This window comes from Anguilla rostrata, chromosome 1 (assembly GCF_018555375.3).
Source record: "Anguilla rostrata isolate EN2019 chromosome 1, ASM1855537v3, whole genome shotgun sequence".
NCBI classification, from domain to species: Eukaryota; Metazoa; Chordata; class Actinopteri; order Anguilliformes; family Anguillidae; genus Anguilla; species Anguilla rostrata.
Genome location: NC_057933.1, coordinates 54,037,240 through 54,062,798, shown reverse-complemented (window position 1 = coordinate 54,062,798; position 25,559 = coordinate 54,037,240). Strand labels below are relative to the sequence as shown.

Below are 25,559 nucleotides of genomic sequence, written 5' to 3'. Positions count from 1 at the left end.
TATGTGCTTGTAGAAGGAGCAGTGCTTTACCCAGTATGTGCTTGTAGAAGGAGCAGTGTTTTACCCAGTATGTGCTTGTAGAAGGAGCGGGTGAAGTAGATGTTGACCAGCTGCCTGTGGTACAGCGCCAGGCCCAGGATCTGGCCGGCAAAGCGAAAGTAATTGAGGTGGTCTGGGTTCACTGAGGAGTTACTGTTGGGCTGGAAGGTGGTTCCTGTAATGCACATAAAGGCACACAGATACAGAGCCCTGTCTGAGCAAAGACACGCCCACCTCTCTCTATCTGCGGTACAGACACATTTAAAAACAGACACAGAAAGGAAAGAGAGAGAGAGACCAATTCCCCCCGCACAGAGGGACGCACTTAGGCAGAGACGCCTCACAGCCAATGGCATCGCGCGGTTCCAATTATCACATGACCACAAGAGCGTCCCTCGGCAGAGCCCCTCAGACAGGACACTCACCGTCGGCGGACTGCGTGAAGAGGGCGTAGTCGGGGTTGATGATCTCGTTGGAGAGGATGTCAAACCACTCCCGTACCACGCCTTGGCCCTGGGGGGTCAGAGGAGGTGCATGATTAAAACACCCAGGTTCGGTGTCTCCAGCCTCACAGAGAGAGAGAAAGAGAGAGAGAGAGAGAGGGAGAGAGATACTGAGAGAGAGAGAGAGAGAGATACAGAGAAACCCTGGCTTTAGAAATTAAGAGAAGCGAGCAGCCCGGAGAAGCTCTCCACTGTTCTCTACTGCAGTCGGTCTGCATCAGTGGGGGGGGGGGGGGGGCGTGTGTGTGTGTGTGTGTGTGTGGGGGTGGGGGGGCGCAATGCCCGCGGTGTCTGGCCACCCCGTGGCAGGTACGCACTTCAAAAAACCATTTTCATTTCGCTCCAGGTTTTTTGGAGAGCCAGCGTTGCGGCAAGATTACAATCTGTCTAGAGGTGCCAGAGAGGTCCCAGCTCCTATGACTGGCCTACTGAGCACTCAAATCAACGCCCACACACACACACGCACATACACACACACGCCCGCACACACACACACACACACGTACACACATACACACACACGCAAGCACCCGCACACACACAAGCACACGCATGCACACACAAGCACCCGCATGCACACACACACACAAGACACACACACACACACACACACACACGCAAGCACCCGCACACACACACAAGCACCCGCATGCACACACACACACACACATGCACACACAAGTACACACACACACACACACACACACACGCGCACATACACACACACGCCCGCACACACACACACACACGTACACACGACACACACGCAAGCACTCGCACACACACAAGCACACGCACGCACACACACACACACAAGTACACACACACACGCACATACACACACACGCCCGCACACACATCCACACACGCACACCTTAAATTTTCTCTCTTGCACAGCCAACAGAAGGATAACATTTCAACCCTCACACACCACTATCACTCACTCAGTCACACACACACACACAAACACATACACACTCCAAACATCACACACTTACAAAATATGAAGAGTCAACAACGTAGAGACAGCGCCAGTAGAATACGAACAAGATTACCTTTACACTGTAAAAGTCTCAATAATAATAACACTGTATCAATAGGAGATGGAATACATACACTTTAGCAGTACACAACAAGATAGACTATATCAGCGAATGACAGGATTATTAAGTATCTTACACTGTATTTTCAGAAAACAGAAACTACACTGTATCAGCAAAAAAGGAACAGGTATACTAAATCAGTGTACAACTGGAGTAGGAGCAATATATCAGTATAAGACTGGAATAAACAGACTATCAGTATAAGACAGCAATAAGTGCACTACATCAGTAAAAGACCAGAATAAGTATGAGACACGAGTAGGTGCACTGCATCAGTAGAGAAGAGGAATAAGTACATTGTCACAGACTTGAGGGTGAAGGAAGAACTGTGGCTGTTTTAGCCCTGGGGGACTCACTTTATCTTGTAAGTGACAAAAGTTTTTGCAGCCAGATCATTGTCTGGTATTGATTTCTGTCTGGGTCAGGCTTCACACCGCCTGTCCAAGCAAGCACAGAGTCTGACCATCTCCACACAGGAAGAGGAGCAGAGAGGCACACAGGTGAGAGGAGAGGAGAGGAAGGGAATGAGGAGAGGAGGGGAAGGGAAAGAGGAGAGGAGGGGAGGGGAAGAGGAGTGGAGAGGAGACGAAGGGAAAGAGGATAGGAGAGGAGGAAAGGAGATGAGAGGAAGGGAAAGAGGAGAGGAGAGGAAGGAAAAGAGGAGAGTAGAGCAAGGGAAAGAGGAGAAGAAGGGGAAGAGTCGGTTAAAGAGCAATGCAAAGCAGCAAGATGGAATGGTGACATGGTAGAGGAAAAGTAAAGGGTGAAGGTGATAGGGAGACTAAAAAAGGAGGGGAATAAGAAAAAGAGGACATGGGGAAGGACAGGGGAAGTGGGAAAGAGAAAAGAGGAATAGAGAGGAGAGGGGGAGGCAAAGAGAAAGGAAGCCAGGAGAAGCGGAGGTGCGGAGAAAGAGGCTCTAATGTTTTAAACACCCACCATGCCTTCCTCGCCATGGAAACGCACAGCGATGCCCTGCTTCAGCTTCTGGTTGCTGGATTTGGAGACGACCTCACAGCTGCTGCGGAAGATGGACTCTGCGTGGAGGGAGGAGAATGACAAACACTTTGCAGCAGCGAGCATCTCCTTTTATTTTCAGAGAGAAAACGAGTCCAAAGTTTTGCCATAAACTAGTAACGACCACCAGGTGTCACTGTTGTCCTCGGGGGTACGCCTCCCGTCCCTAACCCCGACCCCCGGAGTGATATCTCCATCATTTACAGCCACGCGCAGCGTCCCAGTTCAGGTATATACAGGAGAAGAACAAAAGAGCCTCGTGGGGAGAGATAAAAAAAACACGACGTGGCAGTGCAATATAATGGTCAGGGAGCCTATCATGTAAACTCAGCTGTGAGGCTCAATGCTCTGGAGGGGCACTGAAAGATGCCTAAGCTCATCGTTTCAGTAAAACATCCAGCTGTGCAAATGGGCGTGTTTAAAAAAACTGCTGTGTGTGTTGGGAGCGCTTTTCCCACCCCTGATGTTTTATTTATCGACGGCACATAAAGGCGGGCATCTTCAGTGCGTCAGTAGCGGTGCCAGGCGGTGTGTCCAATAGGAGCGTCGGTCATTGTCATGTGGCCAAACTGAACGACCGAGAGTGAGCGAGCCAGCTTCCTGCTGCAGCCGGAGACGAAGGGGTGAGGGAACGCATGCTCACGCGTGGACCGCAACCGTGCGACACGCCTGCTCATTTCTGGACCGCAGCGCTTGGACACGGCGCACAGTGGTGAGGGATTCCGAAACTCTGCGGGATTTGATGCAGGGCAAAGAGGGGAAATATCAACACCCAAAAAAGACTTAACCATACCAGTGAATGGCTTGGTTCCATCTTTCCGTGTGCTGGTAATTTTAACTGATTTCAGGGAACAGCAGGGTGACGTGTTTGAGAGAGGTGAAGGGATAGAGAGAAAAGGAGAACACTGTGGCAGAGAAAGGAAACGAGTACAATGGGGGGGATGAGAGAGCACGAGAAAGAGAAAGAATGGAGAGAAGATGGAGAGGAAAGACAAGGAGGTGAGATTGAGACAAGAAGAGAGAGGGAAGAAGAGAGGAAGGAGAGGCGGGTACCTCTGTGGACAAGCAGAATGTCGTTCTCGTTGACGGGCCGGTGGACCATGTCCGAGTCGGGCTGGCCGGCCAGCAGGTGCTCGTAGAACCACTCGCACCTCTCCTTAAACGGCTGGGGGAGAAGAGCGGCAGGCTCGTTACAGCTCGTTAGGTCCCCTTAATTACCCGCACGCACCCCGCACGAGGGGAGCCGTCCCCGTCTCAAATTCATTATCTACTCCTTAAACTTTTGAATAATGTAAGCAGAAGATATCCCAACTGATAATTAAAACGTTTTCTTAAAAAAGCATTGAAATAACATGCCCCACACACACGCACATGCACGCACACACAAGCACACATAAAAAGTCATTTGCATGATATTTCAATCACTTTGTCTCACCGACCATAATGCCATTAGGGAAGGTATAAATTGACAGAACAAGAACCTTGAGGAGAGAGAAATAAATGAGGGTAAAGCGGATTCTTTCTCCCCGGGGGAAAGAGAAGACACAATCAAAGGCAAGGAGAAAGATGAAGCCTGATTGGTCAATTTAAAGGAACCCATAATTAAAACTGTTATTCCCACCAGGGCTATAATAATTCAAGGGTAAAGGGACCTGCGTCGAAAGAGTGGAAATATGAACACTAAAAGTGTATGAATACTAAAACTGCGACAACATTTAAAATTTATGAACCAATGCAAGGGGGCTTAAGATGAGCGTTATCTTCACCGTAATAGATGCAACTTTACGATTCAGCCTCGTGTCATGTGGGGGTGCCTGCTGCTACATTCCAGAATGTTCCATGGGGAACTATACCGGATACTTTACAATGTGACGTCATGCTGCGTAGAGTTCACTTAAAGCCCCACGCACAAATGAGCTGCCAGCCAATCACAGCCTCCATGTTCTTGATTGGCAGGACGAGCGAAGGCTCTGGGTGAGTGGCAGTGCAATGCACACTGCCAGAGATGCTGCCCATTGGCAGGCTACAAGGGTCAGACTTCGTTTAATAACCCTTTGTTTCCCACAGTTGCACCTAAAAGTTTCCACAACCAGGTATCCGCAATTTCATCATTAGTACAGCTGATTTAGCCTGTCAGTTTTTAAACTGAGTAACTGGTGACTAAACTATGAGGACAACCTGGGTGTTAGTGATGCGTTAATTCAGCAATGGCGGCGCCCACCTGAGCTTTAATGATGTGCATGAACCTGGACATGAGCTCGGGACATTCCAGCAGGAAGTGGAAGTGGTTGAAGATGATCTTGGGGTTCCTGGAAGAGATGGAGAGAGGGAGAGAGAGAGGGGGAGAGAGAGAGATTGAGAATTTCCCAAAGAGCCAATCAATCTGGTCCTGCTGTATGTATGTAAATACGACGTTCTGCTCTTTCACCTGGTGACGAAACATTTGAGCACCTCGTCGTGTTTGCAGACAAACTCTATGAAGCGAGGAGACGTCATCCTTTAAAAGCAGAAACAGAAAGCGAGAAAGCACAAGTGTGAGTGAACGAGAGCAAAAATACATTTTTAAATTATCTTACAGAAGAATGAAACCGCACGAGACTGCCATTCAAACAGGAAAATATGCTTTGAAACAATCAAATAAACTAAAAAAAGCACTGTTAAAAGACTGCAACTTTGACATATCTCATTTAAAATTACAGCAAAGCAAAAAAGTTATTTTTAGCTGCAATTCAGGGTTACAACCTGCATCTTGTCAAAGTAAAATTGTCAAAGTAGAGTTTTCTGGCTGTTACTAAAGAGCAGTCAGAGAGAAAAAGACATGCTTCAGTTCGCCAGTAACAGCAACATAATTCAATGTAAGTTAAAGGCTAGTTTATTGATGTAATTACATCTAATTAAACAGCTGCATGAGCACAGAAGATAAAGACAAGCAAGAAAAGATCTCATACATCTAAGCTACTTTCTTCACACAGAAAGTATGTTTTGACGCGGAGGTCGGGAAGCCATTTTTATGGTAAGACAGCAGCCGCTTTTAAAGCCCAGCCTGCACTTTACCACCATATTTCACTGCCAAAAATGTGTGACACCAGACGGATCACCCAACGGCCATGCGCTACTCTAATGCTGGCAGTGACTGTGTTGACTTCCCAGCATGCTAAGCAGTTACGGTCTGAACTCGCTCAGCGGTTCCGATGACCGTATGGGTCCAGGACAGCGTGGTTCTGCAACCTTCAGTCCTGGCCCCACCCCTTCCCTCCCTTCATCCCAGGACAGTTCCTGGGGGGGTCTTTGTGGGGGTAATGAGTTTTACGGGCGTCCCAAGGATAAAGCGCAGATAACGGATGGTTCACCCTCAGGGTCGGGGAGGTAATGGAAGCCGCCGTTGGAATTCCGCCACAAGTAGAACCAAGGTCAACCAATGGGACTCAAGGGCCCCAATTCACACAGAGCTATACAGACGAACGTAAGCACCCCTCATTCTAACGCATCTTCATTCCCAAGGTTATCACAGAAGAGAACTGAATGCTCAGCTGGTTAAATTAAATTTTAAAACAATGTAAAAATACAAAGTTTCTAGTGTAGCTAGACAGCCAAAAACTACTCTTCCCATTTCTTCAATTCCACTGAGAGCACTTCACAGTCGGAAAGATGGTGACATCACAGGCCGACATCACAAGCTGACACCCACCCACTGGACTCTTGAATTGAACCACCATGAACCATCACGATGTATTGGATTTGAGACGGTCTAAAACACCATTTAAGGCTCAGTTATTGTTACAGAAAAGCAACAGGAAGTAGGAAGGTGGTGCGCAGGACGTACCCTTGTGGCATCTGACAGGAACAGCACATGTAGAAGGCCTGTATAACAGCGCTGAGGCGGCTGGCGGTCATGGATATGACATCCTCGCCGTCGCAGCAGGTCTCGGGCGTCACCATGACAACCTCCGGGTCCAGCGAAGGCTGGCCGGGGGACGGGAGAGCCGAGGGGACGGCGCCGCTGCCGTAGTCCGTTACCGTGGCGATGGCGCTGACAGAGGAGTCGGCCTCGCGCTGCTTCAGCAGGAGGGAGGCGATGTCGGCGCCGGAGGCCGGGTCGCTGCAGTTCTTCTGCAGCTCGGTGGAGATCAGAACCAGCCACTCGTCCAGGGAGTGCCACAGCAGCTCCAGAGGCTGCAGCAGAGACAGCCCAGTCTGACACGACCACACCACAGAACCTCCATCAAAACAGCTAACCGCAAAACACCACACAACCAACCAGCACAGCTAACAGCAGGATATCATACAACCACAACAACACAGCTACCTGCGGTCACATGACCTAACCTAGACCTAAATATTTACATTTGACATTTTATGAATTCTAATGTTCCAAACAGTTTAAGCATTTAAATAAACATTCATTAAAGCAAATATTTGTTGCAGAATATTTAAAACAAATCTCACAAAACAAATACTTTCCATGTATTTAAACAGTGAAATGTAAATACAGTGCTACCCATTTCTAAGAATAGCATCTGTGAAATTAGATTGTATACTTCAAAGATGTATAAGCAGAGTGTTAACATGAATGAATCAAGCTAATTAGTGAGAAGAAAACACAATTATTCCATTATATTTTTGCTTTAACATAACATCAGAAAACAAAGGTAAAGTACTGTCCAGCAAAAATATTTCACACAAGTTTTTAGGAATGAGAATTCATAGCATGCAAACCCCAATGTGAGCGCCCAACTTAAAACATAAAATAAGCACATTTTATTTCAGCCTCAGCCTTTAAGAATGAAAGTTATGCTGTATATCGAAATATGCGCCACTGTAAAATGAACTTTTGAGACAAAATGAACCATTTTACTCACACAATTTAGTGACTTGGCAGCAATCACATCACCATTTGATAAAGCGGCCTCATGGTAAAGACAATTCTTTCATGTTTTTTCATGTGCTCGTTCACATTCATTTACAGTCTCCCTCACTTCAAATCATTTTGTCGCTGAGAAATTTTGAGGATGTAGTCTGGGGAATGTTCAGAGACGTGGTTTTACTTCTCATTTTCATTTTTAGACTGGCATAGTATTCAAACAGGCAGCATTTTCCTTTGGCAGAAATAACCCTTCTTTAGTCTGCTTTGCTGAAGAACAGAGACTATTTCATGTGATCCTGTTTGCCTAAATTAGGCTGGGAGACATTTGGTGGCAACATGGTGCAGAGAATTCAAATGAAAATGTCTTTTATTGGTTCATTTATTATTTTGGGAAAAAAGGCAAAAATAAATTATGCGGAATGAACAGATTGTGCATTCTGTGAAAAGTTTTTTAAAAGAAATTATTCTTAGAAATGAGCACTTTGTTAATTTATGCAGAGTATTTAAACAGTATCTGAATGGGAACAATTGCGTTTTCTGGATCACAATAGCCAGGTTATTCTTGCAGACTATACTATATATACTAAATTTAATGAATACTATTAGGTTAAATTCAGGATTATAATTAAGCTACTGCACGATAAAATTGTAGTAGTTTGTAGTAGTCCAATGTATAATTATTTATCCACATTATACCAATATTTTAAAATTAGTATAATGTGGACTGAAATGTTTTTCCTTTTTTTTTAAATCTGAAAGAGTTCCTTTCTTGGATCAGTACTGAAATATTACACATTACTAAATTGTTTTTTATTCTGAATAGTTAATTTCTGAGATCTGCATTTCATTAAAAAAGTAATCTCCACAGCTGTTCTCCCCCATCGCATTCACCATATCAATGAAATACAGTATACAAACATGTAAACTGAAAATGTTAAATACAGTAACAGTCCAACCACCTCCGCATTAATTACCTATATTATCCGCATAACTAATCATCTCCATAGTAACAGTTGGCCTCTCCCCAAACAGTGTTCCTATCCTCCCACACTTTCACTACATACCTAATCTAAGCAATCTACATATACTGCCAGAAAATTTGAATCGAGACAAAAACACACAAGGACGAATCCTTATTAAATACACCCGATCTGACAGGATGGCTCTGAACAGGGCCTCACCCTCGACTTCATCCGATCACCTGAACACTCGACCGCGGGAGACACTCAACTCAAAACTGGGACAAACCTGCCTCCTCCACAGCGCTTTTACCCACAGAGATCAGAGCCCAACCGAAGCGGTGTATCTCAGGACCCGACTTCAGAGCGTCTTTTTCGGGGGTTTATCCGTGGAAATGGTGGATTTCATGCTTTCCAAAAGCAGCCCCGTAAGAGAGGGTCTGAAACGAGCCCAGCTCTGACGAGCCAGAGGCCGTAAGACGGTCCTTTGGTACCCTCTGTTGGAGGACCCGAATCACTACAGCTAGGAATGTTCATGTCCACTCAGTGATGTATATCATATGGATACCCAACAGCCCTGTGGGTCTTTTATCCTCAACCCTCCCTTTCATCTGGCTCAGATTGCGACTAGCACAAACGTCACGTTTCAGCTTGTCCAGAGTCAGCAGCCACACCGCCCTGCTGGAGAGCTGAACCTGGGCTTCATTAATACTGTGATGGTAAAATCTGGCAGCAGATGGAAGTGGTGCAGGTGTGCTATTACAGGGGGGTCTTCCCTCTGGTCTGAGCAGAAAAACCAATTTGCAACACGCCCCGCTGTAGGCAAGGCTGTCTTTTGGATGAGACGTTAAGGTGCTGATTCACTGAGTCTACAGAAAGAGTAGGAGTTTCACAGTGTCCTCACTCAAATCTACCATCTAACCATCCCTTGGTAAAACAGGACAAATGGGTCGCTCCCTCGCCACCTCGCCTAAGGTGCATTCGAGTTCCCCGTCCCATTTTATGGTCCTCTAAATGGTGCTGATCTAGAGTCTTTCCCCCCCTTTCCCCATCCCTCACTCTCTCTGGCTCTCACCTTCAGCACCTGGCTCTTGGGCGTCTTGTTGCCGTTGTAGCCCATGTCGTTCCCGTTGCTGGGGGAGGAGGGCCCCAACCGGAAAACGTGGCAGAACATCCGCACGATCCGCAGCAGGCTCTTCATCTGGGCCTCGTAGTTACTGGATAAACTGGAGGAAAGGGAGTTCCATCAGGAACAGGGTCAGGGCGAGCAGCCGCCCCGCTCGTCTAATCAACGGACATCCATCTCGGGAACGGCTTCAAACTCAGGTCCTGGCTCAGTGCGGTCGGTAAAGATGGCGCGGCGCCTGTAGCCCGAGAGGAAGGCTTTCCCTGACGCGCCGCCTAACTCCCGGCCTGTCGCTCTCAATCTGGCCATTACATCATCCTTAAGCTCGGGCCGAGTTAAGAACTCCCTCGCCGCCTCGGCTGATGTGTGGTGAGCGCTCCGGCGCAAAATGGATGCCATGCATCACCCAGGTAGTACAGTGGATAAGGGCCGAGAGGGGAAAAAAAGCTTTTAATCACAATGTTTCCTTCCTGGCCACGGACCAACATACAGAAAGCTCAAACTAGATAAACTGGTTTCACTCAGTGAATTCAAAAACCTGCTTCTTTCTCATTTTTCTCTATATATTTCCACAAATTTAGTTTGTATCGCCTTCTTGTAGTGCTTTGTGGACAGTGTGGCTGTGTAAATTGTTTTTACGCGCCGTGTAAACTGTACTGCTACTCATCTTGCCAGCCCTCTCTGGTAACATAAATAAAAGGCGGGTACTACATATTGCTGGCGCAGAAGGCGAGCTTCCATTTCCTGCACTGTAAAGCACAGTGAGGAAGACATTATACAACTGCAATCTATCAAACTGCAGTTTTACCCTCTGACCATGGTCCAGGGGAATACATTAGTGGGGAGAGTGAAGACATTGCATAAACCCTGTGATGGACGAAACCAACTTGTCATGTTAACTATGGACTTTGAGTGAATCAAAGCTTGTTTCTCTCCAAAGCAAAGGCTATGACGGGTTAAAATCTCAGAATCACTGATCACAAATATTAGCTCCACCCATTTTGGTGGGATCGGGACATCCCGCTGTCGCATCACTGGTGGAAATGTGGGCGGTACCTCAGGAGCTTGTGCCCATTGGTGGTGGCCACCTCAGCAAGGCTGGTCAGGATCCTCTGGTAGTGCAGCTCACTCTGCTGGGAGACATGCTCCAGGACCTGCCTCAGCTACAGAGAGACAGACACGCCATCAGAACAGGGCAAAAAGGGGCAGTGGACACACAGACACAGGGAGACGAAGAGGAAGAGTGGGAGAGGAAGAAGAGTACCATGTTCTCTTTGATGTCATCGTTCTGTGTCATCTGGATGAGGGTCTGGAACAATCTCCCATGGTGCTGAATGAGAATCTCACACGTCTCACCATAACCACCCTAAACAAGGACACACATCAGTAACTCAACAAGAGAGTGTGCATGAGACTAAGGTGTGTGTGTGTGTGAGAGAGAGAGAGAGTGTGTGAGAGAGAGTGAGACTGCCTGATGGATGAGATAAGCATATAATCTGACAACATAATCTATTCAACAAAATCAGTGTATGTACTGAAAACTGTCCCAGAATAGTTGACCCCAAAAAAACACTGGTGAGCGCTGATTGATATATTCATCAGTAGTAAGATGCGACTCGTTTTTCTGCAATTACAATCACTAAAGGATGCATGTATAATCATGGATGCAGCCAATCACTGAGACACAAAATTGTTTGACCAGGAATATTTATCATGGTAAACACCGGAACTCCTCATTACGGACAACAATAAAGCACAGTGCTGATCTCACCACATCTTTTTGTGGAAAAACATCTTTTTGCATGCATGTGTGGTTTAAAGATCCTGTGTAATTACACTCTTCTCCCATCTGAAGTATTCATTAAGCCGCAAGACAAAGATGTAAACTTCCTTATTCAAATGAAAAAAATAACGAAATTTCCTTTTGATAAACAGGAATGCTCAAGGTCTGACACAGAGTGCCTATTCTGTATAGACACTCAATTAAGTTCACTCTCCGACTGGCAGCCCGCTAACGGATCTCACTGCTCATTGTTTCAAATGTAAAATCCCTGTTAATTATGCAATAAACGAGCAGGAGGATTCAATCAAACACACTTAAACTATTTATGTGCATATGCGACTCAATCAATCCCCCCCGGATTAATCCAACAGCGCATCTCAATGAAGACTGCTTTCCCCGCCATATCACAATGCCGCAGAAGGACGCAAGAGATTTCTGCTAATGAGAATTAGCTTCCCACCGAGTGATTGACACCATGGATCGATTCTCATTGGTCACTTGGCATTAGTCAGAGCTGCCTTTTCATGCTTAAAGTGTTATTTTGGTGGCAACTTTATATTTATAAATAAATATAAACTAATTCATTTGTTTTGTTTCACTGGTTTCTGCTAGTGATTACATTACAAATACAACCTAATGTTTAAATTTACCACAGCTTAAAAACACCATATGTATTTGGATTTCTTCACTATACTTCATTCAGTAGTAGTAAATAGTCTTGATTTACTTTCAGCCAGCGATTTTGTTAACGTCAGGCCTGTACGTGGGCACATGCAAGTGAGGCTGTCTGGAGACATCTAAAACAGGTATAAACAGACACCAAAAGGTCATAGAGGCAATCTGATTACATGTTTTGCCTATTGCAGTGCCAACCATCATTATTTAAGTATGTCCTATCCATAAGAACATGACTTCAAACAGAGAGGTTTCCATTTCCTTCCCACAAAGTAAATTAGGCAACACAAAAACTTGTTTGTGTCCTATTGTAATAGCACTTACCAGAAATGTTCAATTGTTTATAAACACTTTACTAACGGTCAGTCCAAGGTCATTAACTTGCCAGGCCTGCTTTGCTCCAATGCCATATGAAAATGAGATGAGACTTTATGAAAATGTTTATGTGGTGCCACAAGGAATGACAGAATGTTTGTGACAAAATGAACTGATGGTAAAAGCAATTATCATGCAATGTTACAGCAGACTATGCAACATGTTTTCATAATTGTGTTCTGGAAGCAGGTACTGTCATGCTAAACTGCTTAAATCAGGCATAAGCTACTTTACCACACATATGCATGTCCACCTTAACCATCACTTAATACATCAAATACTATAGAATACCCTATCCAGTAAATTTCAGTGGGTTAACAGTGGAAATTGCCTTTACTCTGAATAATCTTGATGATTTACCAATGTTGATTTCCCTTTTATTAAGCAGTAAGATACTTAAATCTAGTCAGAGACATGCATACACATACATATACGCAAACACGCATACATTCTAGCTCAAAGAATAACATAAGCATGGATTCAGTAATTTTCCTTTACAATGAATTGCAAATAAAGCGTTTGTCATATTTTTAATGGATTACGGCCAGTGTTTTAATGGGTCATTGTATACATGATAGACCTACTAATTGTTTGTTTGTTGATAGATGATTTATAGGCCTAGCTCACATTCATTTAAAAACTTGGCATTTGCAAGGTAGCTACAGTGCTGTGAAAAGGTATTTGCCTTTCTTCCTGATTTCCTCTATTATTGCATATTTGTCACCCTAAATGGTTTCAGATCTTCAGACAAAATGTAATATTAGACAAAGGGAACCTGAGTAAACAACAAAACAAAATAATTTATTTCATGAAATAATTATGAAACGCCCATAGTAACCATAACCCCCTTAGTTACTCAATCAACCAATTAATCAAATGTAATTGCTAATTAGATTCAGCAGATTGAACACAGCCAGGCATGATTGCACACAGCTCTGTTAAACCTCGCTCATATTGAAACTTACCATCAGAGATGATCAAAGGAAATTCCAGAAGAATTTGTGGGAAAACAAATTGTGGAAATATAACAGTCTGGAAATAGTTACAAACTATTTGCTCTGAACTCCACCAAACCAGAGTTAATGCTATTATCTCCAAATGGAAAACACTTAGAACAGTGGTGATTCTTCCCAGGAGTGGCCGACCTACTAACATTACTCAAAGGGCGCAGCGACAACTAATCTAGGAAGTCACAAAAGATCCTAGAAGAACATCCAAAGAACTGCAGGCCTATCTAGCCTCAGCTACGATCAGTGTTCATCACACAATCACAAAGAGACGGGGCAAAAATGGGAGTGAAGCAAGTTGGAAACCACTGCTAACCAAGAGAAACATCGATGTCTTTCATTTGCAAAAAAGCACACAGATGCCATTATGTCTGGCATAAAGCAAATACAGCATTCACAGTAAGAACATCATACCAACAGTCAAACATGGTAGTAGTGGTAGTGTGAAAGTGTGTGGATGCATTGCACCTTGGGACCTGGATGACATTATTGAAGGAACAATGAATTCTGCTCTGTACCAGAAAATTCTTAAGGAGAATATCAGTCTCTGCATGGTAAGCTAAAGCCAGAAGCTGAAGTCCAAAGACATGATCCAAAACCAAAAGCAAGTTACTTGATGTCAAAAAAATAAACGTTTTGGAGTGGCTAGTAGAAGTCCTGACTTTAACCAATGAATCTGCATCGACTGAAACGAAGTCCACAGTCCAGCTTCCCCACACAGCCGAGTAGCCTGCATGTCCAAGGTTAAGGCTCCTGTACATGTAGCTACTAGTTGGTACTGAACCAGACTATAGCACGTCCATGACCGTACTACAGGACCAACGCACAGATTGTTGCTCACAATAACTGCTCTCTGACTCATCATAGCAGTACGTACAGCTAGAATGTAAACTCCATCAATCAAGCAACGCTAGTGTCTGCATTTAACCCAGAAGGATTCAAACAACTGGACTTGCCTTTGAAAATAAAAAATGTTTTAAAATTATTTAATGACATAATTTGCTCTTTTGAAAGAGCATTACATGTGCATTTCCTTATACGTCCATCTTTCTTGTGTATTCAAGTATCCTGCAATTGGCTACTTTGATCAGACCATCTTGATCAGATGTTATTGGCAGAAAATGCAGCTAAATATTCAATGGGGAGAATTATTGATTGTGGGACCGGAGCATTTGTGATGACAAAACTGGCAAGAAATAAAGGATAAAAACACAAAATATCCCAACTTTGGGGATTTATTGTTTGGGCGTGTGAAGTTGTACATGACTTTCATGTGCTTACATGAGGTCAGAAGGTACAGAAGTTCATGTTCTCAAGGGCTGAGAGTCTGTGGTTATTGTGGTTATTTCTGTATGAAACCCTGAAAAGTGCCAGATTTTGCCGCTGTACAGGTATGAAGCATGCCCTGCCAAGCCACAACTTGACTGGAAAATATATACTATAATTTTAGTTTGAAACAATTCAGGAACAACACTTCTCAATAAAAACCTGCTTCACTACTCAGGGTTAAGGACATCTAAATTGTTTAAACATGAATGATGTAGAAATATCTGCACATCATTTGTAAACCTGAGATACATCATACATGATATAACAAGAAAATTATGCAATTTCGATGAATAATAATAATAAGGATTATGTACAGGAGAATTCTAAATATACGTTACAATGATAGATAAAGATTATTATTTTGTTCTTGTATGAATTACAAAAATGATGAGCCATGCTTCACCGTACAACTAGCCTTGCAGGTGAGTGGAGGAATAGGTGGTAGGGTGTGCCCCATCCATAACAGCAGGTAACACCTTACCTGTACACACAGGTCCAGGGGCGTCACCCCGTTTTTGTCAGCCAAATACTTGGCCCCGCGGGAGAGGAGAATCTGCGCCGTGTCTCTCTGACCATGACTGTGAAAAGACCAGAGAAACATGGTCATGTTCATTCTGACCGTGACCACGAAACAGAACCAAGAATACCTTGAGAACATGGTCACAGTACTGCCCAAAACAGTTGAACACAACAGAAACACGATCATGCTCCTTATGATCGTGACCATGAAAGAATACAGGGAGGGAAAATCATGGAATGGTGATGAAGCTCCTTCTGACTATGGGTGTAAATCAGGAAATCTGAATTGGAATGGACCAGGAATGGGAATGGTTCCTGAGTGGCTCTGACACCAAGCACTGACTGGGCCCTACTGTACACACATCACAGGTTTGATTCAGGCAAAGTCAACAGATGACTGACCAGGACTGTGAATATGATCACAGCTGTGGTTTCAACAGTCAGGTTTGGGACATGCACCCCATTCAAACAGAATCCAGTGACATTCCCTAAGGCAATGATCTCAGAAAATATTACTAGCACATCCTGCCACATCTTGGCAACAGTTTTGGAAAAAAAAATCCCCCCTCCACCAACCTTCTCATTTAAATGTGTAAGCGCACATTTTTTGTACCATGTAACCGTATAGCGTTTTTCCAATGGTGTGGGTAGATGCTTACCTACAGGCGAAGTACAGGGGTGTGGCTCCAGAGACATTCGGCCGGTTGATGTCTGCGCCACTGTCCAGCAGGCACAGTACAGTCTGAGGGCGTCACAATAGAAAAGGATTAAAGGAAATTCTCTCTCTCTCCCTACGCCCTGCCTCATACAATGCCAACTGTGTCCCACGCTATAGTTCCTCCCCCTGAATTTGTGAAGCAATATGATACAATTCCTCATTTTATGACCAAAGTTGGGTCATCTTCCTTTTATCCAGAAACCACCGATTAGTCACTGCAGTGTCAGAATAGGTTTCTATGAAAATAAGATCCAAAAGAAAGAACCTCATAGTCATAGTTCCATTATTTTCATTGGTCCTGTCGAAATTTGAGAACTATTAAAAGCGTGAGCACCCAGACAGAGACAAATAAGGCTTCCAATCAGAGGCAGTGTTCACATTCTTTACCTTTTTCATTCTGGTGAATTGTACTGTCAGTGGCTCATGAAGCTCTGAAATCGGTATCATGGCAACGGAAACACAGGTATTAGATTTAGTGTAAGTTCTGGTGCCCTTTTTCTGGATTTTATGTTCGTTTGAGAAACCTTTCCTGAAAATTCAATATGTCTACCAGAGGTATTGATGTAGAGCACTGGGGTGCTATGCATACCGTCTTGTGGCCATTTTGGCATGCCACGTGTAGGGCGGTCTGTCCCATGGCATCCTCCACATCCACATTGCTCACGTGCTGGACCAGGTCATGCAGCAACTCAGTCCGCCCATTGACTGCAAGCCAGTGTATCTGCACATTGAGTAGGAGAGGGAGAGAGGGAGGAAAACATTGAAGGAGGAAAGAGAGAGGGAACAAAGAGAGAGAGATGGGGATGGAAAGAGAGACTGGTGAGAGGTAAACAAAATCAAAATACTATGGGGCTGGATGGTCCCACTTCCTATAGGACCAGTGTGTACAACTGCTCAGTCTGCTTTTCCTTTCTTAACTCTCCGAATCATTTAATCAGCTTCCATGAAAAATGATTCATTACGATACATTACAGACTGCACACATGCCCTGGACTATAAATATTTTTCTGTAGTGGCTTTTCAGAAATGTATTGCTGGAAATATATGCCGTTTGTCAGCTTATTGGACTAAGGAAGTCAAGAGTAACTGATCAGTGCAACTTCACCCTATCCCTAAAGAGCAATGGACACATACAGATAAAGCTACCACACTTACTGCGGTCAGTCCCTCATTGTTACAGATGTTCACATCTGCATTGTATTCCAACAGTCTGCCCATACACTTCTTTTGCCTGGATAGGGAAACAGGCAGAGGGAGGGAGGGATTTAACACACATCATTTCCAATTCAGAGAGTAATTTTAGCTTAAGTAAAAGCAACACAATTTTGAAAGCAATATTTGTCATTTCACATTTTTAAATGATTTGACAACACAGACCTGTTAATTTGGATGTTATTACAACCTGTATGGGCACTGTATATGTTGGCAATCAATATAAACTTCACCAAATTTAAATTATTTACAGCACTGTCAATAGCAGCAGCAACAGATAAACATGTATTCCCGCCATCTTTTGAGCATTTGAATTATATGGATGTTTCACGATTTGCACCATTGTATTTCAGGTGCATAGTTGGCTTCATTTGACTTCTGATATTTTCAAACATTTTTTTCATGTTTACCTTTCCTGCTTACATAAATACATCTAGGCCTTTCTTGATGTTCTTTGTGTACAACACAAATGTTTAAAATGAATAACAAATATTTTGGAATCTTTGTTATAAATCCCAGCTGAATCCAGCATGAAGGTCTGTCATTCAGTCAAATTCCTCGTACCCGTTCCTGGCAGCCAAGTGCAGGGGGGTGCACCCTGAGATGTCCTGGTAGTTTGGGTTCGCTCCTCTCTTCAGCAGCAGAACCAGACATTCCACCGATCCACAGCTGGAGAGGCAGAGGCCATAACAGCAACAATGACCACTCTTGTGCTTCTTTTGATTCTAAGTGATGAGCAAAACAACTCTCTCCGCACAGCAGCAATGAGCAAAACAACTCTCTTTGCACATAAGCGATGAGCAAAACAACTCTTTTTGCATGGCAGCGATGAGAAAAACAACTCTCTCTGTATGGCAGCAATGAGGAAAACAACTTTCTCGGTACAGCAGCGATGAGTAAAACAATGCTTCTTACTTGGCAGCGATGTGCAGCAGACTCCTCTTCACACGCCCAAAAGCGTAGTTCACGTCAAACTTTGAGTTCAGCAGCAGCTCTGACACTGACCTTCAGAATAAACCAAGTACATCATGACCATCTCCGATTGCGCTTAATCATCATTATGATTTTTATTTATTACATTTTTTCAATTGTATAATCAACTTTTCTGGACAATTATTAATATATTTACAGTTTAAGGGGATATTGATAAAATACATTAACTGCACAAGACCAAAAAGCACAAATTGAAAACAGGTACAAAGAAGCAAGTGACTGACCAGATCGACTTGAAAAAAGGGCAAATCAATATGTCCAAAAGTAATCTATGCATTGTACAAAGTGCACACCCTTTCTCAAAAACAGCACAGCATACCATCATCACACCACTGTTTAGACCAGTGGTTCTCAACTCGGGCCAGAAAGGGCCGGTGTGGGTGCAGGCTTTTGTTCCAACCAAGCAGTTACACACCTGATTCTACTAATCAAGGTCCTTAGTAAAGACTCCAAAGGTTGTTTCGTAGAATTAGGTGTATAACTGCTTGGTTGGAACAAAAGCCTGCACCCACACCGGCCCTTTCTGGCCCGAGTTGAGAACCACTGGTTTAGACTAATACAATGCTATATAAGCAATGTAAGTGCTTCCATAATTAGACACACGTCATTTAAACTTAAGTCGGTGCCGATCAACTAACTCTAAGATCCATAGGGACTGACGGCACCACAGCTGTAGCCTGTAAACCAGTAACACTTTCAAGTTTTCTGTATATGAGATCAGAGTGCCCAACACATTTCGTTACCCAGAACACACCTGTGCTGGTCTGCCATCACCATTGGCATAAGGGTGTACACGGCAGTCTCATTATCTGCAGAAACAACACATAGGTGGAATAAGTTAGGGTGAGGAAATGGTTTAAGATTCCTCAGCTTAACCAGAATGCATTGAAAACCTTACTGGAAGCATAGTAGCCAATCAGAAATCCATCAGAGATCTCACCTTCCGGCATTTCATTGTGCCTCTGATCCACTTAGAGGTTTAGCCTCTCGCAGAAGCAAGCATTCAATGCCACGATGCGGAAGTGTACTGAAGCGCCGCAGTAGTCTAATCTACTGGTAACAAAGGCATGTACTAATTACTCTGCATTAGCCTGTGACAGGAAAGATGTAAATTTGCTAATGTTCCTGAGGTGATAAAAAGGCACTTTTGTAACATTATTCAAGCTCAGATCCACATCTATACGCTTAGACTTAGACCTACGACATCGGATTTTGTGTTTAAAGCCCCAACGAATTACACAGCATTTCTCCTTGATCCTTTGGCTCAGTTATTATGCTCTCCATCTAATCTTTCTTCAATTGGAGAATGCCATTTTCTTTTAACGGATTACTAAAACACTGAAAACACAGTTCATGGCAGTGCGTGTTACAGGTAGCCCACTAAGCCCAGACTGGACTTTTGTATGGTATCTTCATTTAACTTGATAGATGCAGAAAAGCAGACTGTAAACTGAGAGATGAGATATTGATATTTCATTCAGTCCCCACTTAAATGCTAAAAACCTGTGCTGGCCTCATTAACACTTACCCTACCATAAAATGCTTTTTTTTCACCTCACTGCAATGACTAACAACAGCAGCAAATGTTATGTATATATATATATATATATATATATATATATATATATATGCACACACGTGTACACATGCTCCTTTAGTGTGCTTATATCTGTATCCAGATATGAGTAACCACTGGGCGGCACCGTAAAACCCCCGAATCTTTTCCAAATTCTTAGGTTGTGACAAATATTTACACTTGTGTGCTGTGTCATCACCCTAATTCTTTGTGTCCCTGGTATGAAAAGGTTACCATAAATGGAAGCCTTTGTGTTATCAAATCAATAGTTAGCGGCCTTTTGTAAAACTGCTAATGTAAAACTGTATAGCTTATATTTTAGCAAGCATGTGTTAGTATGACTTCAATGAAATGTTACTATTTATATAAAGCCACATATCAACTATTCTGTACAGCGAGCCAATGCATAATGATGAAGGATACTGTTCGTTCCGTAATTATATTATATATATATAGCTATATTATATGAATATCGCCATATTAAATAAAAAAAATAAAAAATAAAAAAAAACCAAGCTAGAACCTAAATAGCTCAAGTTGTAGTCACAGCGTCGTTTTACTTTGTACCACAGCAGACTGGTTTAAAAATGTCTACAGATGCTACTTTTTAAATGTCAGCTAGCTTAGCCTAGCCATCAGTCTGGCCAACAGACAGGCAGGTAGCTAGCTTGAATGGCTAACTACCTATACCCAGTGATTCAAGTTTGCTGCCAAGTAACATTGGCTATAAAACGTCAGTAGTACCCGGAAACGTTTTAGCTACGGGTTTTCAGCTGTAATAAAAATTGTGGAGAACGTGTTAGTCGTTACATTCAGAAGGTAAGCTATTACCCTCCGGTAGTTCCACGGTCCTGGCGCGGCGTAGTGAGCGCGTTAGCCGATTCAGTTGTACGTTCAACTGCTCCATCGCCCGTTCCATCATAGGTGTGAAATCAACCGGAAGAAACGGGGGGATTGCGCTTATTCTATTAGTTCTATACTGAGTAGTTTCCTGGTGTCATCCATCTAGATAGCGTTAGCTGGCTTGTAGTAAAACTGGTTCTGCGTTCGGAGATTCCGATTAGGGAGCGTAAGAGCCTCCGCTGCACTGCCTTTGATTCATTCAGGATTTCCTTGTGTTTGACGTGCATGCTTCCTGTTTTCATTGCATGTCGCCGCTATGAACTATGGGTAGTATTGTTCTTTTGCTAAGAATTGGTGCACGACATAGAGCCAGGCATTTGTGTGAATTTATCTTGTCTTCCAATAGTCAAAGATACTATCGACCATATTAAGGTAAATCGTATTTAACATTCTGTGTATATATAAATCGAAATTCTATGTAAACAGTGAGTCATGTGCAGTATGAACAATAACCAATAGGATTGCAAAAGCAAAATCATGACAGTACCCTTTCACCATGATCATCATGATCAGTTGTTAGACAGATATTCATAAATACTATAACAAGAATATTATGATATCTTAATAGATGTACTGTAACTTTTTCTTGGTAGAAAAAAAATGCCAGGGCTATTAAACATTGAATTGTATTATGTAAGGTGGGTTAACCAAGAAAAATGTGTGTTTTTGAGTTTTCATTGTGTATTCAAGCTCATAGATGACCTGGAGGTTGTAAGCCTCGAAAAATTTATCTGAGAAAAGAGGGTGAACACTCATAATACAGAAGAGTATTTATTAGCTATCAGAAGGCAGCAGTTCCAATAATTTTATGAAGTATTAACTATATTATGTTTTTGGAATTGAAAAACTCAATTGTTGGCTTGTTGTAGGATTAAGCACTGTCCAATGTGTCCAAACCTGCATTTCATAAGCATTTGAATGCACCTGACTAATCAGAAACACCTGTGAAGCCATTTATCCCAAACATTATAGTGCCCTGAAATGGGGAGACAATGTATAAAAAGTGCTGTCATTTCTACATAGTGAACAATATGCTTTAATAAAAGCTGAGAGTGTGCACTTTAACCACACATGAATTGTCTGATTGCAAATCTAAAATTGTGGAGAAAAGATCCAAATAAATAACAAAAAAATTAAAAACTCTTACAGACTTAAATGGATTTCTGTATTTGGCCCTATCCATCTTGCCATTGTAACAAGCTTCCCAGTCCCTCTGCTGAAAAGCAACCCCATAGCATGATGCTACCACCATCATGCTTGATGTCAGACATGGTGTTACCTGGGTGATGGTCTGTGTTTGGTTAGTGCCAAATATAGTATTTTGCCTTTAAGCCAAATAGCTCAAGTTTTTAAACCAGAGAAATTTGTCCCAGAGCATATCAAGGTCAGGGTCTGTCTCCTAGCAAACTCCAGGCATGACTTAATATATGCCTGTCTCAGAAGTAGGGCTGGGTATCATTTGGAATTTCATACCAATACCAAACCAATATTTTTTGATACCTACATTAAATTTACTTCATTAAGCAGCCAAAATATTTTTCACTTTCTTTTTCTTCCTTTTTTTCAAATAGAAACAATCAAAAAGTCTTAATCTGCTAAAGCATTGTGACCAACTGTTGTTATTATTATTATTATTACTAGTTTTTGTAGAAATAAGTATGAAATAATCCCAGCAGGCTAGTTACCTGTTCTGTCTTCTATAGTGTCTACCAATAACACCAGCTGTAGTACCGGTAGACCATAGACTCAAAGAGACTATAGACTCTAAGATCATTCTGGACGATGACACCGCTGCATGGCTTGCCTCAACTGAGCTGCACATTTAAAAACACTCAAAAGAAGAAAGTTTCTTCTTCAAAATGCTGCTGTGACTGACTGAGTCATAAGTGACTGTCTGCCAGATAGAATTTTTCATCCTTATAGGAAACATAAAGAGTGATCACATGTCACTTCCTGAGGGAGGAAATGGATTAGCTGCTTGTGAAACAGACTGATATTGTTTTAAGCTTGTTTTGTTGTTTTAATTTTTGTTTGTTTTTTTTTTCATTTCATTGAGTACTAAAATGTGGAACTGAATATTCTGGCATGTTTTGGTGGTTGGTAGTATCTAAATTATTGGGTTGGTATCCAGAAGTTACCAAACTTCTACACTCGGCCCTACTCAGAAGTGGCATCTATCTAGTCACTTCCCCAAAGAGGCCAAATCTGTGAAGAGTTAAAGAGATTGTTGAGCTCTGGGCAGTTTTATAAATTTCTGCCAATGAGCTTTACAACTTCTCCAGTTGTTCAGTTTTGTAGGACCGTCTGATCTTGGTAGTGCCTGGATTGTGCCACATTTTATCCATTTTGTAATAGTGGACTTACTTCTACGAAGGTTCAAGACCATGCCAATCTTTTTATGACAGTTACTATTTTCTGTTGTAAATCTGTAATCTGTATGATCATCTGTAAATTCTATGGCCATTTCCTTGGTCTTCAGGACAGTGTGACTGGCCTGATCAGTAGTTGTAAGACATAAAGTTTGTGATACTTGTTATGTAATCATACAACTGAACTCAGGTGGATTCAAAATCAGCATAGGTGGATGTTGTTAACAAAGGTAGTGTGATTTCTCAAGAAAATGAGTTATATCTGCCCAAATTTAACGGGGTGAACATTTTTAAAAATCATTTTGAGGTTTTATAATTCTGAAAGCATCTAAATGCTTTATTTCATTTATAGAGTTACAAATATAGAAGTTGAAAATCTAATTAAAATTTATTTTTATTTTGTTTTGTAACACAGCAAGATGAGAAATAGTCAGTGGGATGAGGTGGGAACCTTTCTGAAGGGACTGTCAGCACCTTACTTCATACAGGAGACTGAAGCTATTACAGCACTGAGCCATTAGTTTTTTTTTTTTTTTTGTTTTTTTTTTTTGTATGGGCAGAGAAAAATGTTCCCCACTGTGCTAATAATATGGAGAATAAAACTAATTTTCTTTTAGACAAAATAATTATTCATTCAACTTTAGTGATTGTCAACATTTAAGCCACTGACTTCTTCTGATAATTAAGACAGAAACCATCATTTCTGAAAATCATCCTGCCATTGAGCACACAGACTCCTTGGTCATTTCATTGGGTCTAACTGGCTTCATCAGGTAACCTCATTTGAATACGTCTCCATGGTCACTTGGCCCAATTCAAAACACCAACCACACCTTCTGAATAATACAACTGCAATGAAGACATTGACCAGTAGAGGTCTATGTTTTGCACAAAACCATTATTATTCGAGGACCAGGCATAAAAGGTGCAAGGCACCCAATTGTATTCCATGGCATTATTAATATTCTGTTTTCTGCTGTTTTTTCCCAGTTCAGGCCCAACCACCCGGTCCCTTTTTTTGTAACTTGTAGCATTCAAATTGTTACTCCTAGATTCAGTCCTAGAACAAATTCATCACTTCTGTGAAAAAGTGTGTGTGGTTGGGGTTTCAGCCATTTAGAATTTTTTGAAAAATCTATCTTCTCCTAGACAGTTTAACGAAACTTGGAATACAGCATGCACTTGTGAATATCTTTGAAAGTTATACAAATATAAAAAGTTATATAAAAAGTTGCTGCACCCTTGCCCTGTAAGCTGATGAATTTGCATGTGGCTTTGGCTTTTTTTTTTTTTTTTTTACTAAAAATAAAAATACATCCCAAACAATTTAATATAAATTGATGAAACTTTGTGTGCCTATTTATGGAGGACGGCCCTGGAGGACTGGCCCAATAGAACTGCAAGGGGGTGCTTTAGAGCACAATGATTTTTAAAAAAATGAAAAAATGAACAAAAAAATTGTTTTTTGCAGGCATTCAAATCTTGCTACAGTGACAAATCATCTCATTCAAAATATTAATATTTACATTTTGCCAAGTTACCATATGATCTTGCTATAGCAATCAACTGAATTTCAAAGCATTAAATATTAAGTCCTGTTCCATTTTACTTATGGACCTGAAACTAATATCACAAGATCCCCCTTCTCACAAAAAATATGGAAAAGATCCATAAGCCTACCATTATGGATTTCCCACCATTTTGAATAAATAAATAAAAATATTTCTGTTTTTTATTTTAAATAAATTTATAAAGTTTTTGCTTTCTCATTATGGGGTATTGTGTGTATATTGACGAGAATAAAAATGAATTAAATCCATTTTATAATAAGGCTGTAACATAACAAAATGTGGAAACGGTGAAGGGGTCTGAATAGGCACTGTACACGTGGATGTGGTTTATTGCAAAACATCTAATAATTTTTAAATGGTATGGCATAAAGTGATGAAACTTGAAATGTTTATTCACACATAAATCATGGCAGCAACCTTGAACAAATCAATTAAACAAAATTGAACAAATCAAAAGACACAGTGGTGCTATACAGCTTCAAATGTGAAAAAAAGTTATTTTACAGGTATTTCATACATACTACAGGGACTAATTGGCAGACAAGGAACATGAATAGTGTATCCATTGCATTACTGCCATTTTGATTTGCCCTACATAATCAAGTCAAGCGAATAATTGCTTTGTATAATAAAAATTCAAATATTCAACATGTTGCTCAAGGTTAACATCCCATATGAAGACAAGTTGTTGGCAGGAAGGTGGTTGAGCTCAAGATTATTGGTAGAATTATAGCATTATAGGTATTTGTAGCAATGAGTGATTGGCCCCAATAATTCTTCTTGTCCCTATATTTATAATATATTTCATGATGAATAAGTGCCTGGTCACTTGTGAATAAACAATGTTTTATGTACTGAATAAACTGAAATTCAAAGTTTCTTGGTTATGATGAAAAAAATGTTTTAAAAAAACAGAAA

The 25,559-nt window shown here is 41.9% G+C and overlaps 1 protein-coding gene across 3 annotated transcripts in view; it reads right to left on the bottom strand.

The window, feature by feature from the left end:
* The window catches only part of hace1 (HECT domain and ankyrin repeat containing E3 ubiquitin protein ligase 1), a 32,123-nt gene extending 11,196 nt beyond the window's left edge, over positions 1-20,927 (bottom strand). Inside the window, exons 1-18 of one of the 3 annotated variants that reach the window (XM_064342942.1) lie at positions 20,630-20,927; positions 18,977-19,031; positions 18,145-18,234; positions 17,794-17,898; positions 17,173-17,248; positions 16,607-16,738; positions 15,959-16,041; positions 15,262-15,358; positions 10,876-10,977; positions 10,668-10,774; positions 9,561-9,711; positions 6,486-6,856; positions 5,091-5,159; positions 4,884-4,971; positions 3,716-3,827; positions 2,585-2,682; positions 465-552; positions 65-214 (exon numbers count right to left, since the gene is read on the bottom strand). In XM_064342942.1, the coding sequence (XP_064199012.1) occupies positions 65-214; positions 465-552; positions 2,585-2,682; positions 3,716-3,827; positions 4,884-4,971; positions 5,091-5,159; positions 6,486-6,856; positions 9,561-9,711; positions 10,668-10,774; positions 10,876-10,977; positions 15,262-15,358; positions 15,959-16,041; positions 16,607-16,738; positions 17,173-17,248; positions 17,794-17,898; positions 18,145-18,234; positions 18,977-19,031; positions 20,630-20,720 (2,065 nt within the window). In that variant the 5' untranslated portion in view covers positions 20,721-20,927. Of the gene's footprint in view, positions 1-64; positions 215-464; positions 553-2,584; positions 2,683-3,715; positions 3,828-4,883; positions 4,972-5,090; positions 5,160-6,485; positions 6,857-9,560; positions 9,712-10,667; positions 10,775-10,875; positions 10,978-15,261; positions 15,359-15,958; positions 16,042-16,606; positions 16,739-17,172; positions 17,249-17,793; positions 17,899-18,144; positions 18,235-18,446; positions 18,536-18,976; positions 19,032-20,629 lie in introns of those variants that run through there. The other 2 variants (XM_064342948.1, XM_064342956.1) reach the window with 2 other exon arrangements.
* Between the last annotated feature and the right edge of the window lie 4,632 nt (positions 20,928-25,559).